Source organism: Carcharhinus amblyrhynchos, chromosome 27, assembly GCF_965287045.1.
Source record: "Carcharhinus amblyrhynchos chromosome 27, sCarAmb.v2.hapA, whole genome shotgun sequence".
NCBI lineage: Eukaryota > Metazoa > Chordata > Chondrichthyes > Carcharhiniformes > Carcharhinidae > Carcharhinus > Carcharhinus amblyrhynchos.
The window spans coordinates 20,619,031-20,642,444 of record NC_137350.1 but is presented as its reverse complement, the minus strand read 5'-3'; the positions used below and the strand labels follow the sequence as shown (position 1 = coordinate 20,642,444).

Here is a 23,414-nt window from a genome sequence, read left to right as displayed (position 1 = left end):
GTCAGAGAGAGAGAGTTATGAGATATTCCTGCAAAAGATGGTTACTTTTGCAGAGGTCCTGCTTTGGTTACTGTATCACACAGACACCCTGGGTGTGGAAATCTTCCAGCTGCTTTTCCTCACAGCACAGACACACACACACACACACACACACACAATGCATGTACACATACACACAAGCACATGCACACGTGCGTGCACACACACGTGTGCACGCATGCACACATACGCACACACATACACACGCACACACACATACGCGCACATACACACACACATGCACACACCCACACACACACATGTGAACATGCACACACACACATACATGCATGCACACCCACACATACACACAGGCACACCCACACACACACTGACAGACATGCACACACCAGCAGGCTCTTAACCCTTTCCTTGCATATTTCAAGAGGATTGGAATACAATGGTTTCATCTAGACAATTATACCCAGGGTCTTTAAGATACGGTGGCAGTTATATTTCTTTGTCTTGACCAGAGATGGTAGTCATTCTTTGGATGCTTTTAAAGGTACTTTGTCTGGAAACACAGGGTGGGGTCCCATTAGAGAAACACCGACAGCATTCCTGTCAGTACATTCTCAAACATCCTTGGGTTTGTGTCCATGTCAAAATATACAGCTCAGTTCTTGTCCAATATTTCTGTGTATAGTTCCATTTTTTTCCTCCATCAACTTGACACTGGCTGTAATTTTTCAAAGGGACCTTTAAATTCACCTGTGTTACAGCAGCTAGTGCTGGAGTCCTCCTTCACTCCATTCCTTAGAATCCTATAGCACAGAAGGAGGCCTTTCGGTCCATCGAGCCTGCACCGAAAACAATCCCATCCAGGCCCTATCCCTGTAACCCCACATATTTACCCTGCTAAGCCCCGGACACTAGGGTCAATTTAGCATGGCCAATCAACCCAACTTGTACAACTTTGAACAGTGGGAGAAAACCCATGCAGACACAGAGAGAATGTACAAATTCCACACAGACAGTGACCTGAGGCTGGAATTGAACCTGGATCCCTGGCGCTGTGAAGCAGCAGTGCTAACCACTGTGCCACCATGAATCGATTGTCCGGAAAACCCATCTGGTTCACTAATGTCCTTTAGGAAAGGAAATCTGTCGTCTTTACCTGGTCTGACCTACGTGTGACTCCAGAGCCACAGCAATGTGATTGACTCTTTACAGCCCTGTAAGGGCAACTAGGGATGGGCAATAAATGCCAGCGATACCCATATTCCACAAAGGAGTAAAACAAAAAAAATGTGCTTTTTCCCTGAAGCTAATAACAGGCACAATGCATTTTTATTTCTGAACATTACAAGTGAGGGATTATGTTGGATAGTTCATGCAGAGTCTTCTATGACCTCAGCACATCCCAAAACACTGGAAAGCTAATGAAATACTTTGAAGTGTAGTCATCGCTATAATGTAGTGAAACACAGCAGATAAATTGAACACAAAATCCCACAAAAAGTCATGAGATAAATCAGCAAATTTTTCATGACATTGATTGGTGGATAAATATTGCCCAAGGCAAAAATACATTAATCACTGAAAGGTGTAATAAACAAGTTTAGCATCTTGAACAGTTGTTCTCCACAGATATGCATAATGCACTAATCGTGCAACTAGCTGGCTTACAAATTGAATCACCACAAGGTGTCACTATGTTACGTATACGGTACCTACCAGTCGAATTAAGGCTTTTGCACAATTAGAAGCCTCATACATACAGTGAAATGTGAGGATTACTTGCATCATTTGCTCCACTTGGAAGCTAAGTGCTGAACACTGATGTACAGTCACCACAGCAGGTTCCCCAGTAATCCCATAGATTTGAAATAAATTGAGGATTTATTTTAATTTTCTGTCAATTTCCCATTTCGTCACTGTAATAGTGACTGCGAATAATCTTACTATGCAAAATAAAAGCAAAATACTGCAGATACTGGAATCTGAAACATAAACAGAAAATGCTGGAAAATCTCAGCAGGTCTGACAGCATCTGTGAGGAGAAAATGGAGCCAACGTTTCGAGTCTAGTTGATCCTTAGAGCTGAGAGCAAAATGAATCAGAGGAGAATTTTACAATGTGGATGGAGGTGGTGGTGGAATGGGACAAAGGGAATGTAAATGAGGATACAGAAGGCTGAGAAGGTGCTAAAATTGGCCAATAAGTGATCAGAATGTGTGGATGGCGAACAGAGGTACAGATTGTTAAAGGACTGCCTGAGGAATGTGGCAGTTGCTTTGAAGGGGATGGGAGGGGGCAAGAAGGGGAGCTGGAATAGAGAAGAGGAAAGTAGACATGAGGAAGGAGGATGATAAAATGGATGAATGAGATGTTCATGCTCTGAAATTGTTGAACTCAATGTTCAGTCCAGAAGGCTGTAAAGTGCCCAATCAGAAGATAAGGTGCTGTTCCTGCAGTTTGCATGGGGTTCGCTAGAATATTACAATAGCCCAAGGACGGACATGTGGACAGGATATCAGGGTGACGTGTTGAAGTGGTAAGCGACAGGAAAGTCTGGGTTCTGACTGCGGACGGACCGAAGGTGTTCAGCAAAGCACTCGTCCAGTCTGTGTTTGGTCTCTCCAATGTAGAATAGACCGCATTGGATCAGCAAATGCAATAGACCAGATTGAAGGAAGTGTATGTGAAGCGTTGCTTCACCTGGAGGGAGTGTGTAGGACCTGAAACGTTGAGCAGGGAGGAGATAAAGGGGCAAGTGTTGCACCTTCTGCAATTGCATAGGAAGATGCCTTGGGCAGAAGGTGAGGTGTTGGGTGTGATGGAGGAGTGGACCAGGGTGTGCTGGAGAATGGTTCCTGCAGAATGCTGATGATGGGGAGTTGAGGGGAAGATGTGTTCAGTAGTGACATCAACCTGGAGTTGGTGGAAATGGCAAAAGATGATCCTTTGAATGCAGACACTGGTGGAATGAAAAATGGGGACAAGGGCGACATTATCCTGGTTCTCGGAGTGAGGGGACGAGGTGAGAGCATTGGCCCAGGGGATGGGTTGGTCGCAGTTGAAAGCCCTGCCCACCACAATGGGTGGAAAACCATGATTGAGGAAGAAGGAAGAGATATCAGTAGCGCTATTTTGGAAAGTGGCATCATCAGAGCAGATGCAGCACAGGTGAAGGGACTGAGAGAATGGGATGGAGTCCTTACATGTTTGAAGAGCTATAGTCAAAGTACTTGTGGGAGACAGTGTGTTTGTAATGGATACCAGTGAACAATTTAACACCAGGAATGGAGACATACTATGCACTTTAACTGACGGTGTTACTTTAGTTTATACATTATCAGTAATTTGATATTTTAATTTTATAATGAACTGTTGATATCCTGAAGGTTTGTTTATGGGCCAAAAATATTCGACCTCTCTTTGTATAAGAATTTAAGAACATGATAAACAGGGGCCATCAGGCCATGTGGCTCCCCATCCAATGCGGTGATGATACTGTACCTTTAAGAAATGTATTTGAGCCAAGTTCTTGTGCAGGATCTGTGTAGCAGTTTTTATGCACTCGGAGCCATTCTGTCTAACAGCGTCCTGTATGGCTGCAGCCTAATTCTTTCTAATGGCCACAATATTGGTTTTAATCTGAACTAATGCTGTTCTGCTGTCTTCCCCTTGGATTTTACAGAGGGGGGCTTCATTGGGATGATTAACAGGTATGGTCTTATGATGGGAAAGCTAGGTTTTCACAGAATATTCAAGCTTACAAGCTGCTTTTGAAGTTGAGAGAGAGCTGTGTCTTTCTTTTCCTCTCTCTGAAGTTGGAGACTGGAATCTGCCAGGAGATAGTTTTCTTTCTTGGAGATTCTGCTGCACCAGAGTGAGTCTTTCACTGAGAGTTGCTGCTTTGGAAACTGCAGAGAGAGAGGTACCTTTTTTGTCTCTGGGTTCTGGAGACTGGGAGCTGCTGGACGCCGGATTCGCTTCTCTGAGGTTCTGCTATTTTGAGGATATATCCTTCTCTGAAAACTGCTGTTGGGATCTCAGTCCAGAAGTGTTAGAAAGCTGAAAATCCAGCATCTTGTGAGCACACTTGTTTTGTGCTAACTAATTCTAAATGAGGGTGCACGTCAGTGGAGTAGTATTTTAAATTGGAACAACAGAGATAGCTAGCTGTTAAAGATTTTTGTATATCTTAGTATTGTAACTGGTAAAAATTATGCTAATTTCTTTTGTTATATTCTAACTGCATTCTTAAATAAACTTTATTGAGTAAAAGCTTCCTAGTGGGTCGCTTGAATCATACCTGGAGTGAAACATTCTATCCCTGTGTCTAAATCAAATGTAAAACTGAAGCCGGAATTTTACCACCCCTCTGCCACAGGAATTGGAGTGGGCAAGGGTCGGACCAAGGAAAAGTCCATTGACCTTGGACAGGATTTTACAGTTCAGAATGAGCGAAGCCGTAAAATTACCCCCTTAGGGCCTTGCCAAACTTCACAAAATATTTTGCAGTTTAAAGTTTATTTATTAGTCACAAGTAGGCTTACATTAACACTGCAATATATACTGTGAAAATCCCCAGTCACTACACTCCAGCGCCTGTTCGGGTAACGCTGAGGGAGAATTTAGCATGGGCAATGCACCTAACCAGCACATCTTTCAGACTGTGGGAGGAAACCAGAACATCCAGAGGAAATCCATGCAGATACAGTGAGAATGTGCAGACTCCGTACTGACAATGACCCAAGACCAGGAATTGAATCTAGATCCCTGGTGCTGTGAGGCAGCAGTGATAACCATTGTGCCACCATGCCATTTTTGTCCTGGATCAAAGCAAATAACATCATGGTTAAGCTTTTACATCAAGTCCATTTTATTGCCCTTTACTCATACCAAATCATACCAAATTAATGTCCTATAATCCAAAGATCTCAGTCTGGACTAAACTCAAGGACTAAGCATCCTCATCTGTCTAGGCTGGCGAATTTCAAAGATTCTCAACACTCTGAATGAAAAATTTCCTCGCCAACTCAATGCTAAATGACTCACCCTTTCTCCGGAGATTATGATCCCTTCTTTGAACCAGCAGACCCATTCTCTTAGCATCTATTCAGTCAAGACCTCAGAATGTTTACATGGCTGGGATTTTCCAGAGGCCACACCTCACTGCCTCCCCTCCCACCACCCCCCAGTGCGGGTTCCCCAGCACCATGGCCAGTGACCAATGCAAACAGCCATTGACTTCAGCAGGACCAGAAGATTCTGCCGGTGGCCAATGACAAACAACCTCCACTGCTGGAAAACTTGCTGTAGGTAGAATGTTGAATCCCAGCCTATGTTTCAATGAGACCGCTTCTCGTACTCCTAAACTTCAGAGAATATCAGCCCATTATACTCAAACTGTCCTATAATGCCATAAGATATAGGAGCAGAATCAGGCCATTCGCCCCATTGAGTCTACTCCACCATTCAAACATGGCTGATACATTGCTCAACCCCATTCTCTTACCTTTTCCCCATATCCTTTGATGCCCTGACCAATCATGGACCTATCTATCTCTGTCTTAAATAGAGTCAATGACTTGGCCTCCACAGCCTTCTGTAGCAATGAATTCCATAGATTCACCACCCTCTGGCTGAAGAAATTCCTTCTCATCTTGGTTCTAAAGAGTTGTCCCTTTATTGTGAGGCTATGCCCCTTGGGTCTTAGCCTCTCCCACTAATGGAAACATCTTCCCCATGTCCACTCTATTGAGGCCTTTCAGTATTCTCAGGTAGCTCTTGCATACCAGAAATCAACCTAGTTGCACCCTCTCTAAGGCACATATATCTTTCCTTGGTTGAGGACCCCATAAATGTGTATGGTACTAATTGTTTGCTGTATATTAACTTTCAGTGATTTGTCCACAATGATACCCAAGTCCCTTTGAATAATGATAGCTACGCATCTCTCACATTCTAAAAGAAAATATCTCTTCCATTCTCCATGCAAACTGGATGATTTCACACTTTCCCACATTATTCTCCAGCCGCCACCTTCTTGCTCAATCAATTAAACTGTCAATGTCTGTTTTAGTGCCCATATGTTCTCCTCACAGCTTACTTTCCCACCTAGCCTTGTATCATCGATAAATCTGGATATGTTATACTCAGTCCCCTCCTCTAAGCTATTGATATAAATTGCAAGTAAGTGATGCCCAAACACTGATCTTCGTGTCGTAGTGAGCTAGTTACCCAAAAATGACCTGTTTTTTCCAACTCTGTTTTCCATCCATTAATTAATCCTGAATCCATGTTAATTTATTACCTCCAATCCCATGAGCAATAACTTTGTGTTTATTTTCAGTGTCCGAAACCCAGACATTTTTAGTTTTGTTTTAAGTTTATTTATTAATGTCACAAGTCGGCTTACATTAACACTGCATTGAAGCTACTGTGAAAATGCCCTAGTTGCCACACTCCGGCCCCTGTTTGGGTACACTGAGGGAGAATTTAGCATGGCCAATCCACCTAACCAGCACGTCTTTCAGACTGTGGGAGGAAACCGGAGCACCCGGAGAAAATCCATGCAGACAAGAAGAGAATGTGCAAACCCCACACAGACAGTGACCCAAGCCGGAAATTGAACCCGAATCCCTGGCACTGTGAGACAGCAGTGCTAACCGCTGCGCTACCATGAAGTGGCCATGTGAATTTTAATTATTATTTGATGATTAAAGTAACATATAGTCTTGTTCAGCAAGGTGCTGCATCAGCACAGTTGCATGCAGACCCAACAGGCTGACACACCTGACTTTTCCTGAGCTCTCAGTGGTCCAAGCAACCCTTCACCCCATCTGATCTGGACCACATGCCCGATCCAGCCCAAACTGCCCAACCCAAAAACATAAGATCCAAGATTAGACATGGACTTGATCCTGAAGTTGCTGGTTTTGAGACATTGTACCTGTAATATTCGTATGTGTGGAATCTTGTGGAATACTTTTATAATGTGAAAGATAGTTTCTTCTCATCCAACCTGCTGGTTACAACCTTAAAAACATCAAACTCAGTTTCTCTTTCATAAGCACATGTTGGTACTGCCTAACGATGGACAGTAATTATCCACCTTATTTCCACAGCATCCCCCAGCCACCAAGAAAGAAAAGAGCAGCATCATTGGAAGATCACCATATCCAAATTGCCTCCTGAAGCAACATCATCCTGATTCAGACATGTAACACTCTGCCTAGATGAACCCTGGGTCAAGGGTCCGGGTTTGAATCTCTCGCAGCAGGTGGTGGAATTTGAATTCAACTAAAAAGAAATCTGGAATTAAGAATCTACTGGTGACCATTGTCAATTGTTGGAAAATCCCATCTGATTCACTAATGTCTTTTTAGGGAAGGAAATCTGCCATCCTTACCTGGTCTGTTCGACATGTGACTCCAGAGCCACAGCAATGTGGTTGACTGTCAACTGCTTTTCGGCAACTAAGGATGGGCAATAAATGCTGGCCAGCCAGTGACACCCATGTCCCATGAATGAATAAAAAAGATCTTGGATTTCCCCACATAGAAACATTCTGGGAGCACTATTACCACAAGGGTACAAAAATGTAAAGAGAAATTGCACCACCTTCCTACAGAGAGTAGGGACCTGCTGTATTATTGCTGTTGTCCAGATTCAAAGAGCAATTAAATCTAAAAAATTGTGTTGGTTCTCTCAAAATCGGGGAATAGCAGAAACATCATGCTGGCTAACTCACAATTAATACACTTTACAAGATAAAATTTGAACTGCTATATACCAGCTTTCTGTGTCCAGTGAGTTTGGTGAGTCACCTTCTGATGTGTGAAAGAACATTGTGAGAAAGTATCATTTAGCAGGGCCAAAATATTGACATTGATCTCAGGCCTTCTGTGGAAGAAGAGTAAGCATATATAAAAGGGTGGGTACATTTCCTGCTATCAACAAACTCCTTTGTTATTTTCTGCAAGGTATGATAGACTTTGCAAATTGCATTAAATCGTCTGTGATCTTCACCCTTTGCTTTTATCAGGTGGGGATCTTTGACTCCTCCTTCACTGCTTCTTTGCTTCCAAGCTCAGGTACACACAGCCATCACTGCACACAGCCTTGCAATGAATGCTTGAATTCCAGTTCGCTGTCACACTCATGAATGTTTCTGTAACAGCAAGTACCAGCCCTCTAAGTGGTATTGACTCTTTCACTTTGTGCTTTACATCAGCTGGAGTGCAGCCTTCCTGCTTGTCATGTTTTCCATATGCTTCAAACCCATTCAAATAAAAGCGAGAGATTTACCTCACAAAACATAACGAGTTCGTCATTCCTTGTTGTGAGTTTGTGGACACCCACATTTTGGCTTCAGGCAAATCCAGCTTTCTTGGAATTACAAAATTCTAAATGCAAAATTCTGTGTTCTATCTAAAGAAATCAAGAGCTATTCCTTATTTTTGGATAACGTGTAATGTCACAGACAGGAAGAAGTTAATTTAGATAATGTGTGATGTCACAGAGAAGAAGAGGTTAATTTAAACTGTAATAATTTCTCCTCTTGCCGCCCACTGGTAAACAGGGAGATGTTTTAATTTGTTTCCCTCTTTGTAAGTGGTGGTGTAGTTCCCCAACCCCATGGTTTTGGTGTGATCTAAGATACTGTTAATAATCCCTACGGCAAACTCGAGATAGGATGAACTCAAAGGGTTAGTTCATTTGTACACACTCAAAACACAGGCGAGAGGGTTCATAACATCACCTCCACACTCACTCAGTAAAGAGTGGGTTACAGGAAAAAAGGTTTTACAGTACAGAGACCACTGAGAAAATTAATATTAACTCACGTAATTTCCAGATTCCAGAATCAAAGTCCAATGAGGTCTTCATGGAGTTCGGCAAGCTGTAACCCAGTGGTGTACAATTTCACTTTTCCAGGGGTGTTGACTTCATGAGATGAGATAGGCACATGGAGGTGAGCCAGTCTTGTAGGGGATGGTACAAAACTTCCAACAGAATTAGTTTAGATGGAGCTGGGTGTTTAACCTGGGTAGAGTGACTTTCTGTATGGCTGCTAGTCAGATGGTAAAGAAAAGACTGAGTTTTTCAGCTCAGTGAGGCAAAATTAACTTGTTCAACGAGCCAGAGGTCCAAATCACATGACCCCTCATACCATTTACCCTCCCCCGCCCACAACCCCTGCCACAACCGCCAAGTCTTCAACAAAACATTCAAAGTAGCTAGCATCTGGGATGTGGCTGCCTCTCAAAGACTTCTAAAAGACTCAGCTGTTATGAATTGAGAAAAGTGCTTGAGGAGCCTTTGTCTTAGCAGGTCCAGGGTCTCCTGCTGGAAATCAAACTTACCAAAGTTTGATTTCCAGCAGGAGACTGGTTTTACGCAGTGGGTAGCACTCAGGGTGAGTAATGGTTAATCTGCTTGGGGTTATTTGCAGGGGCTGTTGGGAGTCTCACTCTGTGAGTACAAAGTCTTTTGACCGTAGCTTCTCACTGTCCTCCTTGGTGTCCTGTGAATTCAGTTGTCCCAACCCAGGCACTATGGGCAAACTGATTGGCAGGAGGTTGAGTTTTTTTAATGGAACTTTTGTCTCTTTCAAGGGTTCTGATTCAGGCTCCATCTTGGGCATGGGCACAATTAGGGTGTTCCAGTTACTTTTTCTAGGCATTCGGGGCTCTCAAAGACTGCTGAAGGTCACAGCTATTATGAAATGAAAGGAATATTTGAGGGGCCTTTGTTTTAGCAGACCTTGGCTCTCCTGCTGGCAAAATGGATTATCAAAAGCAAATGGCCTTTGTAGAGCTCTCTTTAAAGTCCCCAGATAATTGTTAGTGGCTCCTAAGTGATAATGAGGTATGAGTTTTCTCAAAACTGCAAAGTGACTTTTTTTGTACTGGGGTCATGCACAGAAAGGTTCAACCAATTGAAATGTCTTGTTCACTCATGTTCTGTCTTAAAATTTAGAAGTAGCAATGAGTATGTACATATTGTTTAGAGAAATATATATATGTTTTACGGGGAGGCAATGGCCTAGTGGTATTCTCACTAGACTATTAATCCAGAAACTCAGCTAATGTTCTGAGGACCTGGGTTTGAATCCCTTCATGGCAGATGGTGTAATTTGAATTCATTAAAAAACAAGTCTGGAATTAAGAATCTACCGATGACCATGAAACCATTGTCAATTGTCGAAAAAATCCATTTTGTTTACTTATGTCCTTGAGTGAAGAAAATCTGCCGTGCTTACCTGGTCTGCTCTATGTGTGACCCTGGAGCCAAGCAATGTAGTTGACTCTCAACTGCTCTCCAACTAGGAATGTGTAATAAATGCTGGCCAGTCAGCTACACCCATATCCCATGAATGAATAAATAAATTAAAATGTGTAGTGTGAGGCCTCAGTCCATCACTTAACAACTTATCCTGTCTTAAAACATTTGCTTTCCAAATTAATAACCAAAATGGTGCCAAGTATAGAATTTCTGTGGTTTTTAATCATGTTCTGCGTGCTACTTGGCAATTCTAGAGTGAACAGAGATATAAGGAATGAAAGTTATTAATATACAAAATAGAACCACCACTCTCCTATTCAAAATAGTAGACTGGGTGATTATTAATGGGCAGGATTTGCTATTTGTATCCATATTTATTTTAAGCTAAGGAAAACCTTAGGTGGATCCTGCGGAAGGATCATTAACAAAAACAAAATTACTGGGGAGATGATGGCATGTGATGCTACTGAACTAGTAATCCAGTGACCCAGGCTAATGTGATGGAGACATGGGTTCAAATCCTACCACAGCAACTGGTGGGATTTAAATTCGTTTAATAAAATATGGAATATAAAGCTAGCCTGAGTAATTGTACCCATGACAGATATCACTGAGTGTTGTAAAAACCCATTTGGCTCAATAACTGTCCTTTAGGGAAGGAAATCTGCCATCCTTACCTGGTCTGACCTATATGTGACTCCAAACACACAGCAACATTATTTGGGCAGCACTGTGGCACAGTGGCTAGCACTGTCGCCTCACAGCGCCAGGGGCCCAGGTTCAATTCCAGCTCAGGTGAATGTATGTGTGGAGTTTGCACATTCTCCCCGTATCTGCATGGGTTTTCTCGGGGTGCTCTGGTTTCCTTCCACACTCCAAAGGTGTGCGGGTTAGGTTGACTGGGCAAACTAAATTGACCCTAGTGTCAGGGGGATTAGCAGGGTGAGTGTGTGGAGGTTAGAGGAATAGGGCCTGGGTGGGATTGTGGTCAGTCAGACTCGATGGCCTCTTTCTGTACTGCAGGGATTCTATAATTCTACGATTCTTGACTGTCCTTTGCAATGGCCTAGCAAGCACTTCAGTTCAAGGGCAACTGGGGATGAGCAACAAATGCTGGCCTTGCCAGAGACATCCATGTCCCATGAGATAACTAAAGGCGGTACTCAATATATTTAAGACATCATAAAGTATTTCTCAGCCAGTGGCTCACTCAGAATTCAGTTAGGGTGTCATTAAAGTTGGGAAGAGGAACATTCAGCCATCTTCATTGACCCCTTCAATGGTAACTGATTTCAGAATGAGCAAATGTCAAAGTGAGGTTGGTACTGACCTCAACATTCCAAAACAGAGTGGGCAATGTTTGATGAGTGAGAATTGACCTGAGGAATATTTCATTCACATTTAAGGTCAATGCAATGATATTTCTAATGGGGCTAAAAGGATCAAGGGGTATGGAAGGTGGAATCAGGGTATTGAATTTGGTTATCAGTCACGATCAAAATTAATTTGATTTATTATTAATGTCACATTTTTTGGGATACAGTGAAAAATATTATTTCTTGCTCACTATACAGACAAAAACATACCATTCATAGAGTACATAGGGGAGAAGTAATGGAGGGGTTGTAGAATATAGTGTTACAGTCAAGCTTGTGCTACCAAATAAACCTGTTGGACTTTAACCTGTTGTTGTGAACTAGTCACTGTGCCCATCCCAGTCCAATGCCGGCAACTCCACATCATGACAGTCATAATTAGTAAGAAGTCTCACAACACCAGGTTAAAGTCCAACAGGTTTATTTGGAATCAAGAGCTTTCGGAGCACTGCTCCGTCATCAGCTGAGTCAGCATCCGCCGCTTATCAGGACTCACCTGAATGAAGGAGCAGCGCTCCGAAAGCTCGTGATTCCAAATAAATCAGTTTATTTGGACTTTAACCTGGTGTTGTGAGATTTCTTACTGCGCCCACTGCAGTCCAATGCCAACATCTCCACCCGAGTCATAATCAGGGTGCAGAGAAAGATCAACTTGGTATATGGTAGATCCAGAATGAATGGCAGAGTAGGCTCGAACAGCCGAATGGTCTTTTCCTGCTTGTGTTTTCTATGTTAGAAAAGAGCTGTACAATCTTCACATACCCATCAGTCAGCCAGACCTATCAAATATTTTCATTCTGCTTTGAACATCTTTACAGTGAGAAACAAAACATTTTGACCCCAATGACACTATCTCATCCGGACGTTTCCTTTTGACATTTAAAAAGAATCGGGGCATCAGTGATTCGAGCTACCCACCAGCACGATGTTACTGTCAATCCCAAAATATTAGGTTTCTATTGGCTGTGAAACAGATTCATGTTGCATTCGTCCAGTTAGGAACCACCCTCATTCTCTGCGTCCTATTTCCAAAATGAATGGGGGGGGGGCCGGGGCGAGCTGGGGAGGTGAGGTGTGGGGTGGGGGGGCGGTGGTGTTGGTTTTCCTCCCCTTTTGGTAATGGGTGTCGATCAGGCAATTGGGTTAGGACATAAATCTCAAGTCAGGATGTAACACAGTGAAGGAAGTCCCAGCAAAGCAGAAGCGCCCTTTAGTTCAAAATGTGGCTTACAGAATAATACAAAAAAAATCTTTACGATCGGGTTCGTACTAGTTTAATTATCCTAGCATTAACTGCCGTGAGAATGAGGACCTGCCAGGGAAGGGGGAGATGAGGAAATGACCTTGTCACAGTGAAAAAAAAGGTTGTTAAAAAAAGGGCTAAACTGAAAACAGAAATGAAAATGTTTGGTATATCCGATTCATACTTGGTTTGGGACAAGCATAAGACGCAGTAGGGGGATGGTGAGAGGGTTATAAGTCCACATACACACAGACAAAGACGATATCAACATTAATGGTTTGTACACTTGGGGATTGTTTATAAGCTCCGCCTGCAGCTTGACTGTGGATGGTTAAAGACGATGTGACATGTAGCTGGTGAAACTCAGTCTTGCGGCACATCACAGAAGGGGAAACACAAACACACACACTCAGACATTCACACGCACCCCGACAAGGATACAAGGGAACTGCAAACTGGTTACAATGTAAGTCCTTCCCAATGTAGCAAAGCCCGCGGTGGCTGAATGAGAGCAAGCAGCGGACGGGCTTGGGTGCGCTTTTTTTCTGTGTGTATGTATATACATATAAAATGTTCTAATGGGTGAACATTTCCTGTCTGTAACGCTTTCCGGATCCGACGTTTCTTTGCTAAACTGACAGTTATCAGGGAAATGGGAAATAACGCGCAGGAAACGCAACATAGCCAAGCCTTTTTGTACGATGGCTTCCCCCTGGATCCTAGTGCTACTGAACGCTGGATCCTAGTGCTACTGAACGCTGGGCTTTCACTCGGAGCAACTGTACTTTATATCTGTATTTAACAGATTTGAAGCCTTCAATGGATAGGACTATGTGGGCATAATAGGTATCTGTGTATACTTTAAACATTTTCTCTTATATATATGATTCCTACATTGCAACACTGACTACATGCATCAGATGTACTTCATTGGCTGTGAAACGCTTTGGGACGTACTGGGGTCGTGAAAGGCACTATATAAATGCAAGTATTTCTATTTAAATGTACATGCACGCCCCCTTTGTATCAAATATTAAATAATTCTCACAAAGTAGGTAGCCACAGTGGTTGGCGCCTCACAGCACCAGGGATCCATCTGGGTTTGATTCTAGCCTCAGGTGACTGTGTGGAGTTTGCACATTCGCCCCGTGTCTGTGTGGGCTTCCTCTGGGTGCTCCAGTTTCCTCACACAGTCCAAAGATGTGCGGGTAAGTTTGATTGGCCATGCTGAACTGCCCCTTAGTGTCAGGGGGATTAAGAGTGTAAATACGTGGGGTTACAGAGATAGGACCTGTTGTCAATGCAGACTGAATGGCCTCTTTCTGCATTGTAAGGGTTCTTTTATTCTGGGACTGTTGTTGGTGCAGACTCGATGGGCTGAATGGTCTCTTTCTGCATTGTAGGGATTCTATGATTCTAATTAAAAGTCAAAAAAAGGAAGAATCTAACTCAGTAGAATTGACGATTGCATATTTCTGAGTGCCTGTTAACATTTAAAAAAACACAGGAATGTAAAAACTCCTTTCACTTTTTTAATCTTTAATACTCTGCTTCAGAATATAGATAGTAGAACGCACGTTAGCGAGGGTGGTTTGTTAAGAGTAAGTCACTGAGTAATGGTAACCCTGCAACTTCTGATTTTTGAAGGTATGATGCTCGTGATTTATTTGAAATAAACCACTAATCTTCCATCATGATGTTTGCCTATACAATAGAACTGGATGTATTTATAATCCTCCCTTACCCCACCCTGCCCCAGACACCTAGCTTAACACAGCGCTCATTTTAATTTTAAAACTTTTTCAGAGGCATTTTGTGGTGCTTATGTACTGAGGGTCTGAAGTATGATGTTACTTGATGTTACGTGGGTGGTCCAGTGGCACAGCAGTTGGCACTGCACAGTAAAAAGTAAAAACTGTGTTTACCCCAGCCCAACGCCTGACTGCATCATGACTACTAACGACCTCACAGCGCTAGGGCCTCGGGTTCAATTCTAACCTCAGGTGACTGTCTGTGGGAGTTTGCACATTCTCCCCGTGTCTGTGTGGGTTTCCTTCAGGTGCTTTGGTATCCTCCCACTGTCCAAGGATTAGGTTGATTGGCTGCGCTAAATTGTCTCTTAATGTCCCACCCAGGGTCCCATCCCTGCATGGCCAATCCACCTAGTGTCCCAAAATGTGTAGTTTAGGGAGATTGGCAGGGTAAATATTTGGGGTTACAGGGATAGGGGCTGGGTGGGATTGTTGTTGGTGCAGGCTCGTTAGGCTAAATGGTGCCCTTCTGTACTGTAGGGATTCTATGATTCTATGACATGAAGCAAAGTGTTTCCGAAATTGAATGGCTGATTAAGGATGGGAACAAGATTTTATCGCAACTTCCATAAAATATTGCCAGCAATTATTTTACTCTCCTAATTTTTATGTCACTTTAATGCTAAAATGGCTATATATATGATTATACATAAAATACATAATATTTATTTATAACATATATTATAAATAAATTATAACAACAATATTTGTGGTGAAAAATTAATACTTATTACATTTTTATCCAGCATACTTGCACATAGCTTAGTGCATTCATAAGTAACCAGAGTTAACCAGCAACAACAATTGATAACTAGCAGAAAATAATTCTTAATTACTGCATTTATTCTGTATGTTATGGAGCTATAGCTAAATATTTCTTTGAAGCATCTGAACATAGAATTCTAGAGTGCTGAAGGAAGCCAATTCAGCCCATTGTGTCTGCACTGACCACAATCCCACCCAGGCCCTATATCCATGCATTTACCCTAGGTAGTCCCCCAAACAGTAAGGGCCAATTTAGCATGCCCCCGCCCCCCCCCCACCCGCCCCACACACACACACACACACACACACAAAACAACACACACACACAAAACAACACACACATTTTTGGACTATGGGAAGAAACTGGAGCACCTGGAGGAAACCCATGCAGACACGAGGAGAATGTGCAAACTCCACACAGGTAGTGACCCAAGCTGGGAATCAAATCCGGCTACCTGGAGCTGTGAGGCAGCAGGGCTAACCAACATGCTTCCTGAATTCTGCTTGTTAAATCATACAGGAAACTACTTATAAAGATGTAAGTCCATTACTGTTTTTAATTAGATGCTAATTTAGGTGAAAATCTCAATGAGTTGAAGAGCTTAGATTCATTTCCTTAGTGGTTTTCACTTTGGTACACCAATAGGAGGTTCAAATGATATTAGCATTATTATCCGAGAGTAGACTAGGCCTGGATTCCCCAGAATTTTGAAGAATGTGAGGCGATCTGATTGAAATGTATAAAAGTTCTTAAGGGGCTGCCCATGCTAATACAGGAATGTTGGTTTCCTTGGCTGGAGACTCTAGAATGGGGTTGGTCACGTAGGTTGAGGTGAGGAGCAATGTCTTCCCTCAAAGGGCTGTCAACCTTTGGATTTCTTTGCCCAGACAGCTGTGGTTGCTCATTCATTGAGTACATTCAAGACAGAGTCTGATCGAATTTTGGATACTAAGGGAATAAAGGGATACGTAAGAATTGTGCAGGAAGCTGGAGTTGAGGTGGATGATCAGCCATGATTTTATTGAATGGCAGAGCAAACTCAGAAGGACTGATTGGCTTACTCCTGTTCCTATTCCATAAGTTCTTATGATCCAAATTTTATTTGTCATTGACTCAAAGGCCATGCTGTCTCAAGAAGCATATTTGGGATTGTAATATAAGTAGACTTCTTCAAGCATTATGTTACAACTATGTTCCATTGATGTCAGAGGTGTAGAATGGATTTAGAGACATAAAGTCATAGAGCAATGCAGCCCAGAAACAGGCTGTTCGGCCCAACCAGTCCTTGCCGACCATGGTGCCTTCCCAGCTTATCCCAATTGCCCACATTTAACCCATATCCCTCTAATCTTTTCCCATTGATGTTCTTATCCAAATGCTTTTTAAATGTTGCTATTGTACCTGCCTCAACTATTTCTCTGGCAGCTCATTCCATGTACCACCCTCTGAAGACGTTGCCCCATTAGGTCCCTTTTAAATCTTTCCCCTCTCACCTTAGAACTATGCCTTCTATTTTTCAATTTCTTATCCCTGGGAAGAAAAAGAGGAATGGTCTGATTCTTAAATAGGTTATTACAGATTTGTAAATGTAGGTTACAACTGAAAGTAGTGCTAGCACTGGGTGATTTCTTACGGATGTGCGCCTATACTGTTTAAGGTTGAATTGCTGATTAGAAGTGAACATAATGTATATACTGCAGGAATATATCTATATTGGTTAATATAAGAAAAGACTAAAACCAATTACATTTGCAGTTAAATTGTAAATGCAAACTACTGATGTCTTGCACAGAGCAGTCCAATTCAGCTAATTTGAAATAAAAATGTGATAAAATGTAATTTAGGAGATAGAACAAATGTACCTCCAATATTTCTTTATAATTGAAAAATCCCAAAATGCATTACAATGGTAAAACAGAAAAGAAAGGCACATATAGTGATAATAAGGTTACTTCATGTGATATTTTACTTGGTCAATAATTACAAATTTGTTAAGAAGAATACATTTATATTAAATGGAAGGTAGATGCAAGAGATTATTCTTATGGATTAAAAGACAACTGAAATTCTGGTGCAGCATCATTTTGTACATAAGTAGTTAATCTCTGGTGTTGTACCTGCAGAGTCACGACCCTGTGTATATAGTCTTCACATATAATGCGGTCTCCATTTTTAACCCATGTATAAATTTAGGAACAAGGAACAGAGTAGGCAAATTCAGCCCTTTGAGCCTGCCTCGCCATTCAATCAGATCATGGCTGATCATGGCTGATCTCTCCCTGGTCTCAAATCCATCTCCCCACCTCTTCCCCATATCCCCTTAGCCCTTTTTTATTAGGAATATATCTATCTCCTAACGTAGGTAATTTCCATGTTAAATATAAACATGGGAATTTGTAATGGAAATAGTTGAGAGAAAGTATATGCAGACAGAACATTGATAATGTTGCTACCCATGGATCTTCAAATTTGTTTGAAAATAATCTATCGTCCATCGACATGAATATATTCCCAGTTTAAAAGACTTTATTTCTTGTTGTGACAATTTTTCTCAGACTTTTGTTTCAGTCTTATATATTGTAAGTTCTTGAGCATTGGCTGCCCAAATTCCTCTCTTTTTGTACACCTCTGTCATCTTTAAATAATTCTCAAGACTCATCTTCTCACATCAGGTTTCAGTAACATCTCTGACTTCTCATGCTGTGATCCAGCGTTTGCTTGTTCAAAAAAAACATTTTGGCCACTTCTCTACCCTGTGTTATGGCACTTTCTACTGTACGGCAAATGCAAACACACAGTAGGTGAGCTACTTTTCAAATCAGATGTAATTGGTTACTGTGATGCCTTATCTCACCAATCCAAAGGACATTATGTTTTGTGGAAGGTGTTTGGTCAGATAGGGGAATATAATAACAAGTCAGAAATATTTACTGGCACAACCCAAATGGTAATGTTCCCTGGCGGGATAACCAATGAGAAAAGAATAAAAAGCCAACATTGCAAGCTCTTGAAAAATGAGAAAGTATAAAAACTGTTATAGATTCATTATAGATAAACAAAAATTGTTATTGATAGTAGGCCCATCCTAAAAAAGAGGTCTTGTAGTATTAACTCCATTACTCTTACCATTTAAGCGTCACCACACAATTCATGTCTTTCTGTTGCTTTTGCAAAGACCTTATGTTGCTTTTGTGGATAGGATTCTATCGTAGATAAATGATACCTTACTTTTCATTCATGTTTAGGAATCTTTAATTAAATAACCATTTTACTGTGGACTTTACAGATGGCATACAATATGTTTTCTGAAGTGGCCCTTTATAACTTTAGAGAGAATTTTAACTGCTTGGCAGACGTGTTATTAAGCTAACCAAGTGTTTCAGAACTTTTCAAAAAAGCCTTTATTTATGTGTATAAGTAGTGATATCAGGTTTTAGATCATAAACTTCCTTCTTTCAGAAATTCATAGTTCAAAAATTTTTCTTGCTGTTATTACTGTTCATTATTCTTCACAGTACAAAATTCCATATGTGCACACAGTATATATCGAGTATGCATTAGAAATAGTTTATAACCTCCTAAACTACAGTTTACCTTGTATTTTAAAAAGGTAGTGGGAAATTAAAGCGCGTATTTACTTGATTATTTAGTGCTGTTACTTATAATCAACATCTATGAAGAACATTTGTTTATATTGTTCTCTTTATGTGACATGCAAATTAACAGCAAGTTACTTTCCAGTCAGTATTTTTCCTTAGGAAATGGTGGAGACTGCGAGGAGTTTTTTCATTAATACAAATATTTGGGATGTGTTCCTTATTTTTTTTCAGAACTGTAGGTTTCCTGGATTCTTTATCCAGAAAGCCATGGTTCCAACATAAATAAATCCTTCTTACATTTTGTGTCTTGCACAATTTCAAGTGCATTTTGATAAACGTGAAGCTGGGAATTTGGAGACGTGAAGGGTAACATTTGGAGACAGTGGGGAAGGGGGATGGGTTACATTTTCAGGATGCTGGTAGACCAGCTTGAGGGTTTTCCAGCACACTCTGTTCTTGTTTCAGGTTTTCAGCACCCGCAGCATTTAATTTTTGTTTAAATGATGGTGCTGTTTTGCTGTTTTAAAGAAAATGAATTAGGGGTGGGGGGTTGGGGAGGGCGGGGGGCTGAGGAGTGATATGAAGACAACCCAGTAAATCAGTGAACATGAAAAAGGAGGAATTCAAGCAAATTTTCATAGTGACTTCAGTGCAGTGTTAATGTAAGCCTAGCTGTGACATGAATAAATAACAAATCCATGTGTGTTTGTATATGTGTGTGTATGTGTGTTTCTATGTATGTTTGTTTGTATGTGTATGTATGTATGTGTTTGTGTGTATATGTAAGTGTGTGTGTGTCTGTGAGTGTGCATGTGTGAGTGTATGTGTGTGTCTGAGTTTGTGTGTGTGCCTGAATGAGTATGAGTGTGTGTGTATGTGTATCTGTGTGAATTTGTTTGTGTGTGTCTGAGAGTGTTTGTGCATGTGTGTGAAAGTGGATCTGTGAGTGTGTCTGACTGAGTGTGTGTGTGTGTGAGTGTATGTGTTTGTGTGTGTATATGTGTGTGTCTGAGGGACTTTGTGTGTGTGTGTGTGTGTCTGAATGAGTATATGTGTATCTGTGTGTTTGTGTGTGTCTGAGTGTGCCTGTATGCACGAGTGTGAGTGTATCTGTCTGTATGTGTGTGTATATGTCTATGTGAGTATGTGTGTGCGTATATGTGTCTGATTGTGTATGTATATGTGTGTGTGTGTATATGTATCTGTGTGAGTAGGTGTGTATATGTGTGTGTGTAAGTTTGTGTGTGTCTGAGTGTGTGTGTATATATGTATCTGTGTGAGTAGGTGTGTATATGTGTGTGTGTAAGTTTGTGTGTAAGTTTGTGTGTGTCTGAGTGTGTGTGTGTGTATATATGTATCTGTGTGAGTAGGTGTGTATATGTGTGTGTGTAAGTTTGTGTGTGTCTGAGTGTGTGTGTGTATATATGTATCTGTGTGAGTAGGTGTGTATATGTGTGTGTGTAAGTTTGTGTGTGTCTGTGTGTGTGTGTGTATATATGTATCTGTGTGAGTAGGTGTGTATATGTGTGTGTGTAAGTTTGTGTGTGTCTGAGTGTGTGTGTGTGTATATATGTATCTGTGTGAGTAGGTGTGTATATGTGTGTGTGTAAGTTTGTGTGTGTCTGAGTGTGTGTGTGTGTATATATGTATCTGTGTGAGTAGATGTGTATATGTGTGTGTGTAAGTTTGTGTGTGTCTGAGAGTGTGTGTGTGTATATATGTATCTGTGTGAGTAGGTGTGTATGTGTGTGTGTAGGTTTGTGTGTGTTTGAGAGTGTGTGTGTGTATATATGTATCTGTGTGAGTAGGTGTGTATATGTGTGTGTGTAAGTTTGTGTGTGTCTGAGTGTGTGTGTGTGTGTATATATGTATCTGTGTGAGTAGGTGTGTATATGTGTGTGTGTAAGTTTGTGTGTGTCTGAGAGTGTGTGTGTGTATATATGTATCTGTGTGAGTAGGTGTGTATATGTGTGTGTGTAGGTTTGTGTGTGTTTGAGAGTGTGTGTTTGTATATATGTATCTGTGTGAGTAGGTGTGTATATGTGTGTGTGTAGGTTTGTGTGTGTTTGAGAGTGTGTGTGTGTATATATGTATCTGTGTGAGTAGGTGTGTATATGTGTGTGTGTAGGTTTGTGTGTGTTTGAGAGTGTGTGTGTGTATATATGTATCTGTGTGAGTAGATGTGTATATGTGTGTGTGTAGGTTTGTGTGTGTCTGAGAGTGTGTGTGTGTATATATGTATCTGTGTGAGTAGATGTGTATATGTGTGTGTGTAGGTTTGTGTATGTCTGAGAGTGTGTGTGTGTGTGTGGGAGAGAGAGTGAAGCAGCTCTGGAGGTTGGTTGAGTGAGGAGCGTACATCCGGCGGGCAGTAGGACCCAGTGAGAGCCGCTCAGTCCCAGTGTAGGTTGATAATGCAGAAGGATCAAGCGATCAGCCTTTCGCGATCAAAATGATGCAATCAAAGGATTAAATGTTTGCAATCCATCGGGCGGCTTGCATTCTTTGATGCTGCGTTCGGTGCTTGGTGGCCGGGGTTGATTTTGGTTTGTGTTTCTTTCTCCTTTTTGTGTGTGTAGATGGAGCCTTCCTGAGGTCGACAGATTGCAACCATGAGCCTTATTCTGTAGGCAATTCCTATTCTCTGTCTGTGGCTCTGGGAAGAATGCAGCTCTGGAGAAGGGGAGAGCTGCATTAAACATGATGAAGACCGAGACATCAGCCTCAGCAGCAACATCAGCACCAACATCAGGACCAGTAACATCAGCATCCAGCCTGAGGAGCCCTTCTCCCCACCGCAATGCCTACGAAGCAGAAATCCAGTCCCTGCAGCAAAGCAGTGAGGGGAAACCCACTGCCAACGGTGATCAGAAGGCGGGCGAGGATGCCGAGGGCAGGAAGAGCAGCCGGGGCAAGAAGTACGGCTCCAACGTCCACAGGATCAAGAACATGTTCCTGCAGAAGATGGGCACCACCCCCAACGAGGCCACCGGCATCCCGGCCAAGGGCAAGGAGAGGTCCGTCCGCCTCTCCCTGCCCCGGGCCAGCAGCCTGAACGAGAACGTGGACCACAGCGCCCTGCTGAAGCTGGGCACCAGCGTCTCGGAGCGGGTGAGTCGCTTCGACACCAAGTCCGAGCGGCCCCTCTCCAAGCTGCAGGAGACCCGCAAGCTCTTCGAGAAGAACATCCAGGAGAGGAACGCCTCCCACCGCACCTTGCTGAAGAAGGAGAGGGCCGGGCTGAAGGACAGCAAGCTGGACGTGGTGGTTCGCTTCAACGGGAGCACCGAGTCGCTGGACAGCCTGGAGACCGAAGCCATCTCCCCCACCGTCAGCCAGCTTAGCGCCGTCTTCGAAAGCGGCGCCACTCAGCGGAAAGGCCTGGAGCGAGGGCCGAGGCAGGGCGCCTGCCCCCTCGCTAGCAAGCCGCTTTCTCGGAAGTCCAAATTAGTTCTTAAAAGCCAGCAGGACGCAGTCAAGGCGGAGAGCGGGAGCAACAGTGACGCCGACCTCCCCCATGACCTGCCTGGGGCGCCTGGCCAGGGCAGGAAACAGGCCGAGGAACTACAGCCCGACAAGTCGCTGGGAGGTCCCCCATCCGGCAGCAACTTGGCCAGCAAGTTGGCATCGCTGGTGAAGCACGGGGACAGCTTGAAGGAAACGAGGCCGGCACCGCCTGCGCAGAGGCCGCACAAAGCTGAGGAGGTCAGAAAGATCAGGCCAGTGGAGGTGGAGGACACCCTCGAGTCGGACCAGGAGTCTGGACCCACAGACGATGGGAAAGAGAATCCAGAGATTGCGCTTCAGGACTCTGAATCTGGCAGTGGCCTGCAACAGGGAGACGCTCCCTCAGAGACCTGCGAGGCCAAGTCGCTTGAGGCCGAAGAACTGCTCCAGGACGCTGGTTCAGAAAATGGAGATCTTCCCAAAGACCCCTTGGGTCATTTTCAGCCCCCTCCTGGGATGGAATCCGCAGAAGGGATCGTGCACCAAGTAGAGGGCTCCTTGTCATCTAAGGCGGATTCCTTTGACGAGGGGGAGCAGGTTAGAAATGACCTAGATCTGTACGATCACTGCAAAAAAAATGAGGACGTTTCAGAGGCCGATATGGTGGATATTAGCGCCTTTAGTGGCGTAGGTGATGAGTCTGAAGGAAGTTGTCTGGATGACGATGAGGACGATGCATTTGAACCAGAGAGTGGCTACTCAGAGATCAATGGATTATCTGACGAAGAGGAACCTATGCCACACAGAAAGATTCGCTTCAGCACCGCATCAATTAAAGTAAGTCCATATAAATAGGAACTTGTCCAGTCATTGGAAATGTCCATTAAAAAC

At 42.7% G+C, this 23,414-nt stretch overlaps 1 protein-coding gene across 1 annotated transcript in view; it reads left to right on the top strand.

The window, feature by feature from the left end:
- The first annotated feature begins 13,288 nt into the window (after positions 1 to 13,288).
- Positions 13,289 to 23,414, top strand: part of LOC145359265 (neurabin-2-like) — a 236,776-nt gene continuing 226,650 nt past the window's right edge. Inside the window, exons 1-2 of the mRNA XM_080213792.1 lie at positions 13,289 to 13,366; positions 21,656 to 23,360. Coding sequence (XP_080069918.1) covers positions 21,777 to 23,360 — 1,584 coding nt within the window. The 5' untranslated portion in view covers positions 13,289 to 13,366; positions 21,656 to 21,776. The remainder of the gene's footprint in view (positions 13,367 to 21,655; positions 23,361 to 23,414) is intronic.